Source organism: Camelus bactrianus, chromosome 18, assembly GCF_048773025.1.
Source record: "Camelus bactrianus isolate YW-2024 breed Bactrian camel chromosome 18, ASM4877302v1, whole genome shotgun sequence".
Taxonomy (NCBI): domain Eukaryota; kingdom Metazoa; phylum Chordata; class Mammalia; order Artiodactyla; family Camelidae; genus Camelus; species Camelus bactrianus.
This window is the reverse complement of record NC_133556.1, coordinates 14,036,427-14,052,315: the sequence shown is the minus strand read 5'-3', so window position 1 is coordinate 14,052,315 and position 15,889 is coordinate 14,036,427. Positions and strand designations below refer to the sequence as shown.

At 45.3% G+C, this 15,889-nt stretch overlaps 1 protein-coding gene and 1 non-coding gene across 8 annotated transcripts in view; both read left to right on the top strand.

Moving 5' to 3' along the window:
• Positions 1 to 375: 375 nt before the first annotated feature.
• SRCAP (Snf2 related CREBBP activator protein) overlaps positions 376 to 15,889 on the top strand; it is a 31,155-nt gene continuing 15,641 nt past the window's right edge. The window contains exons 1-18 of one of the 7 annotated variants that reach the window (XM_045508302.2): positions 376 to 1,516; positions 2,976 to 3,049; positions 3,616 to 3,878; positions 5,152 to 5,403; positions 6,879 to 7,064; positions 7,312 to 7,452; positions 8,214 to 8,436; positions 8,552 to 8,829; positions 9,481 to 9,574; positions 9,712 to 9,801; positions 10,300 to 10,488; positions 10,576 to 10,901; positions 11,004 to 11,181; positions 11,750 to 11,886; positions 12,124 to 12,293; positions 12,387 to 12,579; positions 14,012 to 14,148; positions 14,237 to 14,423. In XM_045508302.2, coding sequence (XP_045364258.1) covers positions 3,825 to 3,878; positions 5,152 to 5,403; positions 6,879 to 7,064; positions 7,312 to 7,452; positions 8,214 to 8,436; positions 8,552 to 8,829; positions 9,481 to 9,574; positions 9,712 to 9,801; positions 10,300 to 10,488; positions 10,576 to 10,901; positions 11,004 to 11,181; positions 11,750 to 11,886; positions 12,124 to 12,293; positions 12,387 to 12,579; positions 14,012 to 14,148; positions 14,237 to 14,423 — 2,835 coding nt within the window. In that variant the 5' untranslated portion in view covers positions 376 to 1,516; positions 2,976 to 3,049; positions 3,616 to 3,824. Of the gene's footprint in view, positions 1,517 to 1,578; positions 1,811 to 2,509; positions 2,529 to 2,975; positions 3,050 to 3,615; positions 3,879 to 5,151; positions 5,404 to 6,878; positions 7,065 to 7,311; positions 7,453 to 8,213; positions 8,437 to 8,551; positions 8,830 to 9,480; positions 9,575 to 9,711; positions 9,802 to 10,299; positions 10,489 to 10,575; positions 10,902 to 11,003; positions 11,182 to 11,749; positions 11,887 to 12,123; positions 12,294 to 12,386; positions 12,580 to 14,011; positions 14,149 to 14,236; positions 14,424 to 15,889 lie in introns of those variants that run through there. The other 6 variants (XM_045508300.2, XM_045508299.2, XM_010972451.3 and 3 more) reach the window with 6 other exon arrangements.
• LOC123613507 (small nucleolar RNA SNORA30/SNORA37 family) lies at positions 9,260 to 9,390 on the top strand. Its single transcript, XR_006720871.1, has one exon. It is a non-coding gene; the product is annotated as a small nucleolar RNA SNORA30/SNORA37 family (small nucleolar RNA).

The following is a 15,889-nucleotide window of genomic DNA, read 5'->3' as shown; positions in this document are numbered from 1 at the left end:
CAGCCCGAGGATGGTCAAGAAAGATCACCTGGGGCTTGTGGCTCTTGAGCTAAATTCTGAAGGAAAAATTGCTGAAAAGGTATATGGAAAGGCCAAGAGATGTGAGATCTTTTGGGAGCTGAGGGTGGCTGGTTCTGTGATGAGGTCTCAGAAATATGTAAACTTGGCCTGGAAAAAAGACCCTGAACTGGACCTAAATGGATGGGCATTTATCCACGTTTTCAATCAAACAATCCAACCCAGTTGCTTCTATCTAGGTGAGAAGCAAACTCAGCCTGTGGCTGAATCTGACGTATCTGGGCCCACATTCCTGTAGGGAAACCACAGGAATAGTAGTTTGACCAGTAAATATTCCTTTTGAGAGACATATGGCCTCTTGTTCCTCACATTCCTCATCTGCCCCTCTTTGCTTTATTTACATTACCTTCCTGGTCCTTCTACGTTTTAGAGTTTTCAACCCCTCTAAGAAAAACAGGACTTCAACAACATAGAATCATCAACTCTTTGAATAGACGAGTGAAGAGCTAAACTGAGTGCATGAAGAACACCTTTATGAGAGCTTTATCAGGGCTTCCTAACCTGGCTCCTAGGGTGGGCTTTAGGTGGTAAATTTTGTGTGTGTATTCTTGTGACTTTGACTGCCTGGCTATGAACTTCGTCTTTGGGTTGTCACTGGTTATTCTATAAGCCTCAAAACATTTGTTTAAAATGGAGCACCGCTGGGATTAAGAGATAATCAATGCACAAAACGGCCTCAGTATAAGGTATCTGTTGTTATTATTATTATTCTGTCCCGATGTGAGGGTATCAGACTCACAAAAGGGTTCTTAAACTAGAAGTTGGCGAACAGAGGGCATAAGCGCTTAGGAGCTATTGGGAATACCACCCTTGTGTAAAATGAAGCAGCTCTACATAAGAAGACTGCCTGGGAATCCAGAGACCCAGGCTCCACTGATATCTTACTTGAAGTAGAAATTGCTTCAGCTCTCTGGGTGCGGGGGGTGGACTGGTCCGAGTTGGCAGCCGCAATGCAGCCCCAGCGGCAGGTTCAGTGGTGGAGGATAAAGACGCTCTGCCGCGGGACAAGCGCGCAGCCTCCAGAGAGACTACATTTCCCAGTTTGCCTTGCGTTTCAGGCAGCGCCCTACGCTAGCACGCGAGCCTCCCCGCTCCCCCAACCTCCAGTACTGTCTCTCGCGAGAGAACGGGCCGCGCCGGCGGTAACGATAGTGAGTTGTGGTGGTGGCGGTGGTGTTGGTGGTGGCGGCCGAGACGGCGGCGGCCATTTTGGTGAGGCCTCGGAAGCGGCGGCGGAGGTTCGCTGCGAGTAGCGTCTCCCATTTTTCCCACCCGCCGCCTGCATCTCCGTGGCGTGAGAGGAAGCAGTGGAAGCAAGGCGGTGGCAGTAGCCGTGGGCCCCAGGGGAATTTAAAGGCCGCGAAGGCGGCAGCCAAGAGGGGGCCCTCCCCCCTCCTCGGCGGGAGGGGGGGTGGTGCGCACGCCCCCGAGGACGCAGGTAAGGAGAGGGAGACAAGATGGCGGACGTCCCGCAGTTCCCCCTCCCCTGACTGGTGACTGCGCGCGCATCTTTCCGCCATCGCCTCCCCTCCCACCTTCCCGGGGTGCTGCGCGCGCACCTTCGGCCGGGGCCCCGGGGCCGGTGCGCGAGGCTGTCGGCGCGCGCCCATAGAGACAGGCTGAGGGGGACCAGGCCGGCCGGCACTGGACCCAGGCGCGTCTCCTCTCCCCTCCCGCCTGTCTGCGCACGCGTGCCTGAGCGAGCGAGCGAGCCCTGAGAGAACGGACCCAGGTGCGCTCCTGCCCGCCCACCAACCCCAGCCCCCCCCCCCAAGGGGCGCGCGGGAAGAGGAAGGGGGGCGTGGGACGAGTAGTCGGGGCGCGCGCCCACCGTATCCAGTCAGGAGCCAGGACCTGGCGGCACGAGCCCTCCCTTGTCTCAGCCTTTCGCGGTCTGCTGGGGTTGGGGGGAGCTCCCTAACGGGCAGGGATGAGAGGCTTTCCAGCCCTGCGACCCTTGTGTGCGTGGGTTTGGGTTCTGGCGGGAGCCCCCGGGCGGTGCGCGCAGCCGGCTCTCTCCGCCTCCAGGCGCGCACGCGCGGGCCCCTCCCCCAATCTGTCGCACACGTTGGGTGGGGTGGGAGTCCAGGAGGGGGCGGGGCTACCTTAGGGCTAGTGGCAACCTCGGGCAGAGGTCAGGGGTCACGCTGGGTCAGGCTGTTGGGACAGGTTGGGAGACAGTGATAAAGCGTGAGGTCAAGAGTTTAAGCTTCTCGGATTCTGGTTAGCTCGAGTCCAGTGAGTCTGTTGTGGAGGAGGGAGTTAATCAAAGGCTGCACCGTGGTTAAGGAATTTCCTTAAACACTGGGGAAACACTTCCGGGCCTTGTGTGGGTTTACTCTGCCTATTTCCGGGGTATAGTTCTTTGCTGTTCGGCCTTCCTCACATCTGACTGCTCCTCTAAAGCCTCCTGCTGTAGTTCTTGTTTGGGGAAGTGTCTCATGGTGCAGGTATACGAGTCGCAGGGCCCAGTCCTGAGGAAGGGTAGATTATCATATGTTCACACCTCACTGGAAAGGAGAGCAGGCAGCCAGCACCTTCTGAGTTTCTGAATGTGACAGCTTTTTTGGCTTTGTTATTTGCTCTCCATTCAGTGGTTGGAACCTTTTACACTTAAGCTTTTTAAACTTTTTTTTTTTTTTTTTGGCTTCACTTCTTTGCTTCTCCCTCTCCCAGCCAGAATCTCATGTCCCTAGGGAATTCTGTTTTTACAAAATGATTTGCTTTTGTTTTTCCAAAATGTGAGCTTTTCCTACTATGATAATTTTATTCAGCCTTATAACTGATTTGGGTATATTTGAAAGCCTCAAAAGTTGGTGTGGATAAGGTTTTGATGGGTATTGTTAAATGTGGATTGGTTCCTCACTGCTGTTTTCCTCCCCTACTTTTTGTTTTAGGCGTGATTCCCCTCAGTACGGCGGCACCGTGGAAGTACAGACTTTCACAGGGGGTGTGGTCTCAGCTCACACAGGTGAGGGCTCAGATACCATTTCTTGTTGATGTTAATGGGAGAGAAGTTTGAGATAATGATAGTGGTGCAACAGTGGAACTGGGACTATGGATACAAAGATCTGATCACCTCGGCTCTCTCAAGGAGAGCAGCATTTTTCCCGGGGTTTTGGCATCAGACTATCAAGATTTAAGACCTCCTTCTAGTTCTTTACTGTGTAACCTTATGCAGGTCATTTGGTCTCTTTGTGTTCTTAATTATTAACTTATGAAATAGAAGAAACATTAGAATATAAGCTCCATTTAGGTCAGTGGTCTTTTCTGCATGGCTCTTTCCTCAACATGTAGAGGGAACTAAATAAGCGTTTATTATGGTACAAAGAGGATCTGGTTTATAAGGTAGGTGTGAGGATTATAGAACACATCAAGTATGTACTCAGTAAAGTACCTGACACATAGTAGGTGCTCAAGAAATGTAAGCTATAATCATTATGTTTATGTATCTTTATTCTTTAATGTTATTCCTGATTTTTGAAAGATTCTTTAATCTTTCTAAACCCTATTTCTACTCTTTTTATCCTACCTTAGGTGCTCCAGAGGCCGGTGGACCTGAGCGGAGGCTGGGACGCCCTAGTGGGCCCCGGGCCCTGGAAGGCGGGTCCCGGTGGCCGGTGGCCCAGAATGAGGCCAGCTCCCAGCATGCCCTGCAGCCGGACGCCAGCCCCTCGGCCAGCAGCAGTGGTGACAACAACCCAGTCATTCTTCAGGCATCCAAAGAGGAGCCTGGGAGTGGGACCATGCAGAGCAGCCCCTCCCCTGCTCACCCTCAGCTCCCAGTCTTGCAAACACAGGTTTGAAAGTGGGGAAGGTTCCTTCTCTGCTTTTACTTTGTGGGTTGCTGACTCTGAGGCAGAAGAAATGTGGCAGGTCTTGGCCATATTTTCATAAATACCTGGGTAGCTGAGTTTGGAGAATCTTTAATCTCATGTCAGGCCTGTTGGATACTAATATTCTGCTTGACATTAGTATATCGTTGATCTCTAAGAGTATGGAAACTCCTCATTGCCTGAAAAAGGTGGAATTAACCCGGGTTGGAAATGGAGTTTGGGACAAAAGCCTTCTAAGACTGTGTGCTTTGAGAATAGCTCAGTTTCTTTCAGAACTGGAACAAGATTAGCATGGATGGTGTGTAATGTTTATTTTCTCATACCAAGGGAGTGCAGGAGGTAGGAAAAGAAATCATGACTTTTGAAACTGGACAGACCTAGATTTGTGAACAGTAGACTTTTGATGGTTATAGTAGGTTTGATATTTGTAATTCTGAGAAACAAGGGAATTCTGCGACATATAGTCTTTTGTCATTTAGCTGAGGTAGGAATTTGAATGGCATACTGTGAAGCTTGTGTGCCAGAGTGAATTTCATGAGTTCCCTTACGGTCCACATTTAAGTAGAACTTTGTTCTCTACTTTTTATTGTTTGTGCAGTACCTTGTAATAGGTGGGTGTTTAAGAACAGTGACCAATCCTTTCCTTTTCTTCCCGCTTTCAGTAAAGGAAACTACCAAGACTTTTTGTTTGTTTTTAATGGAAGTACTGGGGATTGAATCCAGGACCTTGTGCATGCTAAGCATGTACTCTGCCACTGAGCTATTCCTCCCTGCTAAGAATGGTGATGAACATACAGAGGTTTAGGTGATCTTGGGCTTTTTTGATGTGATTTGGATTTGGTGGAGGCTTAAATTTACTTGCATAGATGAATCTGCCATACTGGCTGTGAAAAGGAAGGAAAAACGGAATTGTTTATATGAGTGAAATGATTGAGGTCCTGAAAGGATCATTAAAATTTTGAAGTCATACGCTATAGTAGTAGTCTTGAATTTGGGAACTATGTAAATGTCAGGCTACAATTCCTCTTGCATGCCAAGTGTTTACTGGAAACATGGCTTTGCCTCCTTGAGCACCTTATTAAAACTTATTAAATCCCAAGCGCTGTGTTTATAAAAATGAGGTTGATACCTTACTCCAGAGTTTTTTCTTGTGAAGATTGAATGAAATAATATGCTTAAATCCCCTGGTAGAGTGCTGCTAAGAATTCATTTTATCTGTCATTTCCCCCTTTTCTAGATGGTGTCGGACGGCATGACAGGCAGCAATCCTGTGTCCCCTGCCTCATCCAGTTCCCCAGCCTCTAGTGGGGCAGGTGGCATCTCCCCGCAGCATATAGCTCAAGATTCCTCTTTGGATGGACCTCCAGGGCCCCCAGATGGTGCCACAGTGCCCCTGGAGGGGTTTAACCTACCCCAGGCTGCTGACCTGGCTAACAAGGGCCCAAAGTGGGAGAAGAGCCATGCTGAGATTGCAGAGCAAGCCAAACATGTACGTATTAGAAAGGCCTGTGAGGCTTCTTGGGAGTCTTTTTCCCTGAACTCGTATGTCTCATGGGTATTTTATATTTCTTTCCTTATCATTGATTTAGAATATAGGCTCTGCCTTGGCTTACATGCTCTTGAACAAGTTGCTTGAACTCTGAGCCTCATTTTCTTTTCTGTAGAATAGGGATGGTGTAATAGTGTATTGACTGTTAAAAGGTTTAAATTAAAGGAGAAAATAGACATGAAAGTACTTTGTAAGCTATGAGGCTCTTGAGAGTTACTGGTGTCTACTTCTCATTTGCTACTTACAGTCTCTGTTACACTTACTAGAAGTGTGTTCCCTGGGCAAGCAACATCAGCATTATCTGGAAACTTATTAGAAATGCAAATTCTTTGTATCCTTTTTCTACCTACCCATTTAAAACTCTAGGGATGCGGCCCAGTGCTTTGTCTGAAAAAGCACTGCAGATGATTCTGATGCATACTCAAATCTGAGAGCCATTGATCTAATAACTATGTCTTTTCTTGATGCTTCCTTCACCTTCAGGCCGTATAGTTCCCTCTCATCTGTGACTGTTAGTTCTTCTGATTTAGTGTTTGTCAGGAGAGGACAAGGGTAATGAGGGCAGTTGTCCTGAGTTTTTAAGTCACTTCTGTTAAATATAAATTTCAAGAGCTTTTATTTTTCTTCTTATGAGATATAATCAATAAAGAGACAGTGATATCTTTTGTTTTGTTTGTTTTTAGTGGGGAGGTAATTAGGTTTATTTATTTATTATTACTATTTTTATTTAATGGAGCTACTGGGGATCAAACCCATGACCTCATGCATGCTAAGCATGTGCTCTGCCACTGAGCTATACTCTCCCCCAGACGGTGTTACCTTTTTGTTATACTGTTAATCTTTTTGTACATAATTTCAGTATTTTCTACAGAAAAAATACATTTTTATAATAGTAGAACTTTTTGAAAATAAACAAGATTGTATAAATTGGGCTTTATAGCGTATTTTTAAGCATGAACATACTTTTGTGTAAGTAGAATTCTACAGCAGTTAAGATCCCTTGTATCTAGAGTCAGTAAGGAAGCAATGCTCTCCCTGCTTCTCTGGGAAACTCCCTTTGGGATATATTTTCCAAAGTTTTGCCTACATTCATAGGGTATAGAGTGTGAAATAATGGAAAGAGCATTAAATCTGGTATCTGGAGTCATTGGGCCAATTTTTAAGTCCCAGCCCTGTCACTTCCTATCTGTGTAATCTCAGGTAAGTCACTTAACATCCTTGATCTTTTTTTTTCCCACTCACCTAAAGGGAGTATAATACTAGCTTGCAGGGTTAGGATGTGAACTCAAGACACACATAAAGCACTCAGTCCAATCAGTGCCTATACCTACATAGCAGAACTCAGGACTTCAGCCCTGATCACGAGGTGGGGGTGTATGTCCAGTAACTTGAATGACCTGGCTCTCCCTTGCTAGGAAGCTGAGATTGAGACCCGGATTGCTGAGCTGCGGAAGGAGGGTTTCTGGTCACTGAAGAGGCTGCCTAAAGTGCCCGAGCCTCCCCGCCCCAAGGGCCACTGGGACTATCTGTGTGAGGAGATGCAGTGGCTCTCTGCTGACTTTGCTCAGGAGCGCCGTTGGAAACGAGGTGTGGCCCGTAAGGTATGTCCTCTACTGGGTCTGCTACTTTCCATTTCTTTTTCAGATTTGGTTTTCTTTGATGGGTGGGTTGGATGGAAGAGAACAAATCATAACAGTAAGATGCTAGTTAATTAATGCCCATAGTCTCAAGAGGCAAGCTCTGACTTCCCAGCTTTCTTGGCCTTGACTGTTCTCTTTGCTTTTGACTTGGGGAGGGGCTGAGGGTCTGGCCTTCAAGTGTTTCCATGCTGGTTCCTTGTTCCCACAGGTGGTGCGTATGGTGATCCGGCACCACGAGGAGCAGCGGCAGAAAGAGGAACGGGCCCGGAGGGAGGAGCAAGCCAAGCTGCGCCGAATCGCCTCCACCATGGCCAAGGATGTTAGGCAGTTCTGGAGCAACGTGGAAAAGGTAGGCAACAGGGATTGGGAAAGGGAAATGCCTTGAGTTTGGTAAGTGGATAGCATGGTGGCAGGAATGATCAAAATTTCTCTTTCAGAGTGTAAGTATTATAATTTTCAAGCAACTCTAATGACATTTTTGTTATACGTTGGACCTTTCTAGCTATGAGGAAGGAAAAAGTACAGTGGAAAAAGAAGGGCTTTCTCTTTGGGGATTGTTAATAGGACTTCTTAACCCCTCTAGGCCATCTGTCCTTTGCAGTAAGCATGTGTTTTCTAAAACACGTCTGTACCCTTTATCTACTTAAGTACCATCAAAGTTCTCATTAATTGAATTGTTCCCATATATTAAATTGTAATTGTTTCTTAGATGTTAACCTGGTTTCTGTCTGTATTCTCATTCTTACCTCTTAATAGTTGTTTCTCTTTTCTACTTCAAAAATTCTTTTGTACATCTGTGGCCATTTACACATGCTCTTCAGCTGTTAGGAATGTCTTTCTCCTCATTTCCACTTAGGGAACATCTACTTAATCTTTAAGGTTCTGCTCCAGGTACATTTGTAAATCTTTCCCGCTGCCTGAGGCTAAGCTGGCTCTTCTTTCCCCCGTGTTCTCTTTCTGCTTTCCTCAGAGGCACCCTAAAAGGTCATTTAGCTCTTCCCTCTTGAAAATCTAGTCCTGCTGGCATAGAGGAGACTTCCCTAAATGTTGAGTAAGAGTACATGGAAAAAAGATTATTTTGGTAACCTGTCCATTTTATGCTTGTGACAGGTGGTGCAATTTAAGCAACAGTCTCGGCTTGAGGAAAAGCGGAAAAAAGCTCTGGACTTGCACCTGGACTTCATTGTGGGGCAAACTGAAAAGTACTCAGATCTTCTGTCTCAGAGCCTCAACCAGCCATTAGCCTCCAGCAAAGCTGGTTCCTCCCCTTGCCTTGGCTCTTCCTCAGCTGCCTCTAGTCCTCCACCCCCAGTTTCCCGGATGGATGATGAAGGTGTGTGTCCTCTTTGGCTCTGTTACTCTTCCTCATGTACCCTTTCCAGAGCTGAAAACCCACCCTGTGGCTTGCAGGGCCCCGTGGACTTTGTGACCTTGTTCTCCTGCTATAGATGGGGACTTCCAACCCCAAGAGGAGGAGGAAGAGGATGATGAGGAAACGATTGAGGTTGAAGAACAACAGGAAGGCAATGATGCAGAGACCCAGAGGCGTGAGATTGAGCTGCTTCGACGTGAGGGAGAATTGCCACTGGAAGAGCTGCTCCGTTCCCTCCCCCCTCAGCTGCTAGGAGGGCCTTCCAGCCCCTTGAGACCCCCCTCATCTCGCAATAGTGACACCCGAGATGGGCCTGAAGAAGGTGGTGAAGAGGAGCCATCTCAGGTGTTGAAGGTATGGGCAATAGGGATAGAGGGTGAGTTCAGAGAGGGAGCAGAGGAGGAGCTTCTAGGACTAAGTTCTGGTCTATGAGGCTGGTTGTGGCTTTCAGGATTTCTCCCTGGTCTGAGCAGTTGGGTTTTCATTTGGGGATGGATTGGAGAGAATCCGGGTTTGGGGCAAGTTACAGTCTGAGCTAGGCAGACATTCTGATGCCTAGAAGAGTGTACTGTACTCTACTCTTTGAATTAATGAGTAACCTTGAAAAAAAATACTTATTTACTTTTGGCCCTTGTCACTTATGTGAAATGGCCCTAATAATCCCTTGCTGGTTTGTAGGTTTGGATCTGGAGTGGTAATCTTGAAGTCTCTCTTGGACCTAAGATGTCTGTTTCTCCATGTGTCTGAGTGCGTGGGGTTGGTGTTGTGGGTGTGTGATTCTTTTCTAGCACTTTCACAGGTCCTCCCCCAGGCAGTGGGGCAAGGATTTGGTAGCTGGTGCTGAAATTGAAAACCTTTGATTACATCCTTGCCCTGGAACTGTGCCAGTGGCAACTGTCATTCAGTGGGACAGAGAGACTGTTCTGTGATTTCTAATTTAATGTTGTGCCTTTCTCCTGCTGCTCTAACTTTAGCCTTTCTCCTTTTTCATCCTTTGCGATACAGGTAAAGCCCCCACCCTCCTCTGTCACACAGCACAACAAACAGCATTGGCATCCAGATGAGGAAGATGAAGAGTTTACCGCCAATGAGGATGAAGGTTAGGCCTGTACTTTATGCTGTTGCCTCTTACCCCTTGAATTGTGTGGACCTAATGTTTCAGCCTTTCTCACCTCTTTCACTTGGACTGTATCCTGACCTGTATTCCCATTGATCTTGCTTCATTCTCTTTCCTAGCGGAGGATGAAGAGGATACCATAGCAGCTGAGGAGCAGTTGGAAGGGGATGTAGATCATGCCATGGAGCTGAGCGAGTTGGCACGAGAAGGTGACACTCACCACGCGTTTTACTGAGCATCCGCTCGTTATCTCTGTGCAAAGTGCCAGAGATAAAGAGATGGATAAGACACTTTTATCTTTCCTGGAGGACCTCTAGGTCTAATATGACAAAGCCAGATATATAAATGAATAATTACAAGTAGAATATTACGGTTATGATGAAAGTTTGAACAAAGTGATGTGAGAGCTCAGTGGAGGGAAGAGCTTTTGGAAGAGGATACTGGCCATGTTTTACTTGACCTTATAGGGGAGGTTCATCAGATTGATAACTGTCCCTCCTAATGGAAGGCAGCTCTGTCCATGATTGTAGCCCATGTTATGGGGCTTGGCCTTAGTAGCTGGTGCTAAAAGTAAACTCTTTTGCCTCCCCTCAGACCTAGGCTTAGCAGTGTCTGCAGAGACTGAGGTGGAATAAATTGGCACCACTCAGACCTCTCCTCCTTCCTTCTCCTTGAGGCCTAAGGCTTACCTTCCATTTCTCATCCAGGTGAGCTGTCTATGGAGGAGCTACTACAGCAGTATGCTGGAGCCTATGCCTCTGATGCCTCTGCCCCAGGTTCTGGGAGTAGTGAAGAGGACGATGAAGATGAAGTTGAGCCTAACAGCTCTGACTGTGAACCAGAGGGGGCTGCAGAAGCTGAAGAGGCTCCTCAAGAGGATAGTAGCAGTCAGTCAGGTGAATGTGTGGTCATGAGGCAGGAACTGGGGAGGGCGGGCACTGAAACCGGTATGGTGAACACTAAGCCTTGGTCTTGTGCTTTAGACTCTGTTGAGGAGCAGAGTGAGGATGAGGAAGATGAGCAGTCAGAGGAGGAAGAAACAAGTGGAAGTTCAGAATCAGAGGAATCTGAGTCTGAGGAGTCTGAGGAGTCTGAGTCACAGAGTCAAGCAGACGAGGAAGAGGAAGATGATGACTTTGGGGTGGAGTACTTGCTTGCCCGGGATGAAGAACAGAGTGAGGCAGATGGGGGCAGTGGACCTCCCACCCCAGGGCCCACCACCACTCTAGGCCCTAAGAAAGAAATTACTGACATCGCTGCAGCAGCTGAAAGTCTCCAGCCCAAGGGTTACACCTTGGCTACTACCCAGGTATTTTCAGGCCCTAGCATCTGCTTTCTCATATCTTGACTTTCTTGTTTCTCAGTGACGTATGCCTCAGTTACATGTGATACTTCTCTTCCTCCGTGCCAGGTGAAGACACCCATCCCCCTGCTCCTGCGGGGCCAGCTCCGGGAGTACCAACACATTGGGCTGGACTGGCTGGTTACTATGTATGAGAAGAAACTTAATGGCATTCTTGCTGATGAAATGGGATTAGGCAAGACGATCCAGACCATCTCCCTGCTTGCCCACTTGGCCTGTGAGAAAGGTAACTAAGCAAGGCTCTTCCTTTTGTGTCTCCTTGGCTAATTCCTTGGGAAGCTTGTTTCATGGTGACTTCAGCTGTAGCATAGTGAAACAGTCTTTTGCTGCTAATTAGCTCATTGACTCTGATCAGTAACTGTATAGAGGGATCAATATAGGTGCTAGAATTCTTAGGAAGGGCCATTAGGACAAAATGGTCATGGTAATTAATATGTGAGGAACCAGAACCCCAACGTTACTAATTCCTTACCACCTCTCATCTTTTTAAAGATTCCTCTGTCCTAAATATTTCTGAATCTTACTTTATTATTTAAAGTTGAGGTTTATTTGACATACAACATTATATCAGTTTCAGATGTACAACATAATTCAGTATTTGTAAATATATTGCTAAATGACTAGCACAATAAGAGTAGTAAATACCTGTCACCATACATAGTTGCAAAACATTTGGTTTTTTTCTTGTAACAAGAACTTTGAAGATCTAGTCTCCCAGCAACTTTCAAATATGCAATACAGTATTATTAACTATAGTCACCATGTTGTACATCTTTCATTCTTTTGCTAAACAGGTAACTGGGGTCCCCATTTGATCATTGTCCCCACCAGTGTGATGTTGAACTGGGAGATGGAGCTGAAACGTTGGTGCCCCAGCTTTAAAATTCTCACATACTATGGAGCGCAGAAAGAGAGGAAGCTCAAGCGGCAGGTTTGTCCCCCCATGTAATCACTCCCCTCCCCAATTGATGCTTCCTGTACTTTAAGGTCCTTTCTTCAAACGAATTCCTTTCCCTTCCCTCTTTGTTGCCCTTTCTGCTCCTGGGACTTTCCTCTTTCCTCCCAATGTGATTTCTGTCCTTTAAAGACCTTAGGTTGTCTTCTTTTTGTCCTGTCCTGTCTTCTCTTCTCTTCTCACCCCATTGTCTGCTTTTTCCTGATACTGCAGGGCTGGACCAAGCCCAATGCCTTCCATGTGTGTATCACATCTTACAAGCTGGTGCTGCAGGACCACCAGGCCTTCCGCCGCAAGAACTGGCGCTATCTTATTCTGGATGAGGCTCAGAACATCAAGAATTTCAAATCACAGCGCTGGCAGTCATTGCTCAACTTCAACAGGTAAAGATGGAGATGGGAATTCATGGGAGGGTTAACTTGGCTTGAAGAGTTGGAAAGTTGGGACTTTGCTGACCATCTTCCCTCTCTTTGCAGCCAGAGACGCCTGCTTCTGACGGGAACACCTTTGCAGAATAGCCTCATGGAACTGTGGTCCTTGATGCACTTTTTGATGCCCCATGTCTTCCAGTCTCATCGCGAGTTCAAAGAATGGTTCTCTAACCCCCTAACTGGCATGATTGAGGGCAGCCAAGAGTACAATGAAGGTCTAGTCAAACGTCTCCACAAGGTAGGGACTGTAACAGTTTGTCAAGAGTGCTGGGAATGGTGGGGAACTAAGGGCAATACCCAGAAAACCCTTAGGGAGAGAGAAGTCAGTGCTAGGCTGAATTTATCCAATTGTCAGGCTGTGGTGTTCCAGTGACTAACCCACTGCCAGATTGAGTGACCTCATCTTCATCACCATTCTGCTAGTTTTCTTTAATGGTGACATTTCTGTTCTTATTCTCTGAGTAGAATGATACTGCTGATCAGTTCCTGGCTTGGATTTCTCTTTACCTGACTTTCACAGCTTCATATTTTTGGTGTGTTCTCTCCTTCCTCTTTCTTTCTTCCTTCCTTCCTTCCTTCCTTCCTTCCTTCCTTCCTTCCTTTTCTCTTCCTTCCTTCCTTCCTTCTTTCTTTCTTTCTTTGTTTTCATTGTCGTTGTCATCATCTTTTTCTTTTTTTTCTTTTTTTTCCTTTTTTGGTCTTCTGTGGCTCCTCTTCGCTCGTCCAGCGTCCAGCTTTTAAATAACACCTCCCAGCGTTCTGATTTTTTTTTTTGTCTCCCAATTTACATATCTCATAGGCATACTCATTCATAATTCCTTGACTCTCAACCTGTATTTAAATTTCTGATGATGTCTTACATTAAAAGTTCCTCTTGAACTCACTCTGTTCTGAGGCAAACATCTCAAGCATTATAACCTATTATTTCTAGTCCATTTTGGTCAATCATGCTATTGTTTTGATAAATCAGACTGGAAACCGGGAAGTTTTCCTTAAGTTTACGTCTTCTGTTTTAAAATTTTTAAATGTTTTAAATTGTTTTTCATTCCCGTTTTGCTGAGATATGATTGACATACAGTATTGTATAAGTTTCAGGTGTACAACATAATGATTTGTCTCTCATGCATCATGAAATGATTACCACAGTAGGTTTAGTGAAACTATATCTCTTCCTCCATTTTATCTTCTTTCACTTCTTCTGTGTGAACTTGATGATTATGTCCTATCAGGTTTTACTTCTTGAGAGCTCAGATTTGCCTTTTGTTTTCTATGCTGCTGTCAGTGCCACAAATTTTGTTCTTAGCTCCTCATGTGAATTTATTCTCATAATCTTGTAAATTTACAGTGACTCCTTAAAATGTAATTTGATTCATCCTTTCTGCATAGTTAGTTGTTCTGACCTGAGTGCTTTCTTTTATCACTTCTTATTGTTGTGGTATCATCATCTTTCTATCTGTCTCTTTCATTATAGTAAATTTCTTGAGAGGAGAGATTGCACTTGACTCATCTTTGTGTGATTGGTTCCTTGCATGCTGCATGGCTCCATGATCATTTACTGATGAGCTAAGCCAGCGCTCTGCTGGTCATCAGGCCAAGATCCAGCTAGAGGGTCTAGGCTGGGGCTCAGTGCCCACTGTTCTCCTGTCAGCCTCCTGCTTATTTGCTTTTAGGTTTTGCGGCCTTTTTTGCTGCGCCGAGTTAAGGTGGATGTTGAGAAGCAGATGCCTAAAAAGTATGAGCATGTTATCCGCTGCCGGCTCTCCAAGCGCCAGCGCTGTCTCTATGATGACTTCATGGCACAGACCACGTAAGGGAGGACTGAGGGTGGGCCTGGGACCCTAGACTGGAGCAGAGGTGATTATCAAGATGCCCCATTTATTTCTTCTTTCTCCCAGAACTAAGGAGACACTAGCCACTGGCCACTTCATGAGCGTCATCAACATTTTGATGCAGCTTCGAAAAGTCTGCAATCATCCAAACCTGTTTGACCCTCGACCTGTTACCTCCCCCTTCATCACTCCAGGCATCTGTTTCAGCACCGCCTCTCTGGTGCTAAGGGCCACTGATGTCCACCCTCTCCAGGTAAGCAGTTGTCCCCAAAGTTATTGGCCCTGCCTCAACCTTGCCCCTCTTTTCTTTAGGCCGGAGTCTGACCTTTTGCATCCTTACTTCTCCTGTCACCTCAGCATTATTCTAGTTTCATTGTTTTCTAACTGTGTCACTTTGGGCAAGCTAATTATTAATCTCTAATCCTAAGTTAGCTTGCCCTTCAAAACAGGGAGTATGAGGCCTGTTCTGCAGTATGCTTGTGAACATGGTATTAATATTTTTAGAAGTACTTGGCATATTAATAATACTTAAATATTTTGTTTTTCTACTCCTTCCCTCTTTTTGGCCATCTCCCCCTCAGATTTTTGTTTTTATTATTGTAAAACACACAAAACAAATTTTACCACTTTAACCATTCTTAAGTGTATGATACAGTGGCATTAAATACACTTACATTGTTATGCAACCATCACTACTATCCATTTTTAGAAATGTTTTCATCTTTCTAAACTGAAACTCCATACCCATCAAATAACAACTCCCCATTCTCCCTCTATCCCTAGCACTTGGCAGCCACCATTCTACTTTCTCTCTAAATTTACTATTCTAGGTACTTCATATAAGTGGAATCATACAGTATTTGTCCTTTTGTGACTAGCATATTTCACTTAGAATGTCTTCAAGGTTCATCCATATACTAGCATGTGCCAAAATTTCCTTTTTTCTTTTTTTTTTGAAGTTGAAAAATAATTCTGTTGTGCACATTGTGCATACATGTATACGCATACGTGCGTGTGTACGTATACATATATACGTATATATACACACCACATTTTGTTTATTCATCTATTCATCAGTGGACACTGGGGTTACTTCCACCTTTTGGCTATTGTGAATAATGCTACTATGAGCCTAGGTGTACAGACATATGTTAAAGTCCCTGCTTTCAATTCTTTTGAGTATATACCCAGAAATGGAATTGCCAGATCATAAGGTAATTCTATTTTTAATTTTTGAGGTGCTGCCGTACTGGTTTTCCATAGCGGCTGCACTATTTTACATTCCTACGAGCAGTTTGCAAAGGTTCTGATTTCTCCACATCATGGCCAGTATCTGTTTTCTGTTTTTTGATAATAGCTACCTTAATGGGTGTGAGGTGGTATCTCATTGATTTTGACTTCCTTAATGATTAGTGATGTTGAGCTTATTTTTGCTCATTGTATATTTTCTCTGGAGAAATGTCTATTCAAGATGTTTGCAGATTTTTTAATTGGATTGTTACGTTTTTCTGTTCAGTTGTTGGAATTCTTCATGTGTTCTGGATGTGAACCTCTTATCAGATACGTGATTTGCAAATAATTTGGTCCCATTCTGTAGGTTGCTTTTTTACTCTGTTGGTAGTGTCCTTTGAATATAGTCCTAACTTACAAATTTTTTCTTTTGTTGTCTGTGCTTTTGGTGTCATATTCAAGAAATCATTGCCACATTGACCCTTTTGA